At 39.5% G+C, this 2,553-nt stretch overlaps 1 protein-coding gene across 1 annotated transcript; it reads left to right on the top strand.

Moving 5' to 3' along the window:
* Positions 1-1,172: 1,172 nt before the first annotated feature.
* On the top strand, positions 1,173-2,266 carry LOC126912397 (uncharacterized). The gene has a single exon (XM_050704263.1). The coding sequence runs from the start codon at positions 1,224-1,226 to the stop codon at positions 2,259-2,261; it is 1,038 nt and encodes a 345-aa protein (XP_050560220.1). The 5' UTR covers positions 1,173-1,223; the 3' UTR covers positions 2,262-2,266.
* The last annotated feature ends 287 nt before the right edge of the window (positions 2,267-2,553 follow it).

Genomic DNA, 2,553 nt, shown 5'->3' with positions numbered 1-2,553 from the left:
ACGTGAGCTTAGTTCAACGTGTTAGCTCTTACTTAACACTGGATTAAGAACTTGGAAGTGTAAGGCTAATTAGCTAGGATAAGGGTATTTTGATAACATTCTAAACAGTATACGTACTATGAATACAACGTATTTATAGTTACAGTAAAACCTAATTAAAATCGTAGTTGTTATGATTCTAGTCAAATATTAAATTGATTATTGAAATTGTATCGAGTCGAGAGTTAAGTATTGCAACACTTTGTATAACAGTTTTTCTTTGACATTTGAAATGTGAACATTCGAGATCTGACGGTTGAACCGAACACTTGTACTTTTATTTTTTTTAAATAAATCCGATTATATCGTCACAATCCTGTTTTAATTTTAGAGATAAAGATTCGATCCTTTATCTCAGAAGTGGGATAAATCTAATACGCCTACAATTTTAAAGAAATATCTTTGATCAACGTGTTCACGTATCGCCACGTGTTTTGTGCTGCGTACGCAAGTCACTGGAGATTATCCAAGTAATGGACGCAAGCAGTAAGCGTAAACGTCGCCGTGACCGGACCAAAGAAAGAAGAACAAGGACTAGAAAGCAGCGAAGGCAACGATCGATCTATCGCGATTCTTCGTTGGAATCTCGTAGCAGTGGAGGTCGCAGTTCCCGTGAAAAGAGTACTAGCCGCCGCCGGCCGAACCGAAGTCGCAGCCACGATGGGTCTCGCAGTCGGAGCAGCAGCTGCGAGCAGCGTCGGAGTGGCAGCTACGAGCAGCGTCGGCATAGCCAGGGCGTGGACGGGAGACGCAGTAGGCGAGGCCGCAGCAGACGTCCAGAATCCAGCACGGAGCGACATACACCCCCACTTCCTGGTCACGTGAGTAATACTAATGTTCTTAATAACGACACGCAAGCGTTTCTTGCTACCTTAGTGGAAGCTTTAACCAGAAATCGATCTCAGAGTAATAAATTTCCCATGCTAGGTAATGTGATTCCAGATTTTGACCCTATGGTAAAGAGTCAGACTATAGTTATGTGGATCAATAAAGTTGAAGAATGTGCTAGGCTCTACGGTTGGGGCGATGATCAAATAATACATTACGCGCTGCCTAAACTGTCAGGAATTGCTAAAACGTGGTACCAGGCCCTTCCATCTATGTCGTATTTATGGTCTGAGTGGAAGGATAAACTGGAGCAATCATTTCCAAGTAGTGAAGACTATGCTGAGTTATTAACCGAGATGTTATCAAAACGTGCGAAATTTAACGATTCGTTAGAACATTACTATTATGAAAAAATTAATTTACTAAATCGCTGCGAAATATATGGTAGACGTGCGGTGGATTGCTTACTGTATGGGATCGAGGATCGGTCATTGAGATTAGGTGCGAAAGCGGCTAAGTGTCAGGAGCCGGAGCAGGTCCTCACGTATTTTCAATCCATCAAGCAAAATTTACGCGAACCTGATAAGTCAAGGGTGAATTTCGATAAACGTAGCAATACTAATCCTTCATTATCCAGTAATAGTTCTAAGCCAATGGGCACTAACAGTGAAACTAAGACTTCAAAGTCGAACAATATTGCGTCTATCATATGTTTTAACTGCAATGAACCTGGACATTTTAGTTCTAGATGCACGAAAAAGATATTGAAGTGTAATGTTTGTTCCAAATTAGGTCATTTGGCAATTAACTGTCCCAGATTACCCTCCGACTCGGTTAATAAAATTGATAAACCTAAAGAAAAAGACGTGATGCGTATTGAAACAAATAGCACTAATGACACTAAATATTTAATTGATCTAAAACTCAACGGTGAAGTCGTTCAAGGCTACGTAGATTTGGGTAGCCAATGTTCGCTGATACGTCACAGCGAGGCTGTTAAAAGGGGAATCACGTGGACTGCTAGCAACTTACCGACTATGAGGGGTATAGGTGAGAGTATAGTAATACCAGTGGGCGTTTCAAACGTCATTATTGAAATTCAAGGTATTATGGAGGAGGTCAACGCGTACATTGTTGATGATCGTGTTATTAAATATTCAGTTTTAATTGGGCATAGTTTCACAGAGAAACCGGGAATAGTTATAACGAAAACTACACACTCATTAATATTTACTCGTGATCAGTCAGTTAAACTAGAACTAAATTTGAAAACAGATATTTTAATACCCCTAAAGAAATGTATCTATTACCCTGTTTTTCGACAAACAAATATTCTGGTATGGTTCATGTTAGTGGCTCCTTACGCGGTACCCCACAAAATGAATATTATTTGATGCCTGGTGATTATGACATGGAAAACGGAGAGGTTAGGATACTGGTGCAAAGCTTTAGTGACAGTGCGGTTTGTTTAAAAATGCATACGCTCATTACACGAGTTCTTTGTACTAGGAATAATTTAAGTATTAATTTATTGGATTTTGATAATGCTGAGACCATGGCTGCTTTCAATTGTGGCCAACAGCTTAGTGATTATGAGATTAACCAATTAAAAGAGTTGCTCAAGAGGTATGAAACGTGTTTTTCGGATAACCTAAAAGATTTAGGACTTACTAATGTAGTTGAAAT

The sequence above is a fragment of the Spodoptera frugiperda genome, chromosome 2 (assembly GCF_023101765.2).
Source record: "Spodoptera frugiperda isolate SF20-4 chromosome 2, AGI-APGP_CSIRO_Sfru_2.0, whole genome shotgun sequence".
In the NCBI taxonomy this organism is placed as follows: domain Eukaryota; kingdom Metazoa; phylum Arthropoda; class Insecta; order Lepidoptera; family Noctuidae; genus Spodoptera; species Spodoptera frugiperda.
The sequence above is the reverse complement of the archived record's forward strand: the minus strand, read 5'-3'. Positions and strand labels throughout refer to the sequence as shown.

What these genes read in the sequence shown, in the direction of transcription:
- LOC126912397 (XM_050704263.1), top strand. Translation starts at nt 1,224, where the DNA reads ATGTTATCAAAACGTGCGAAATTTAACGATTCGTTAGAACATTACTAT.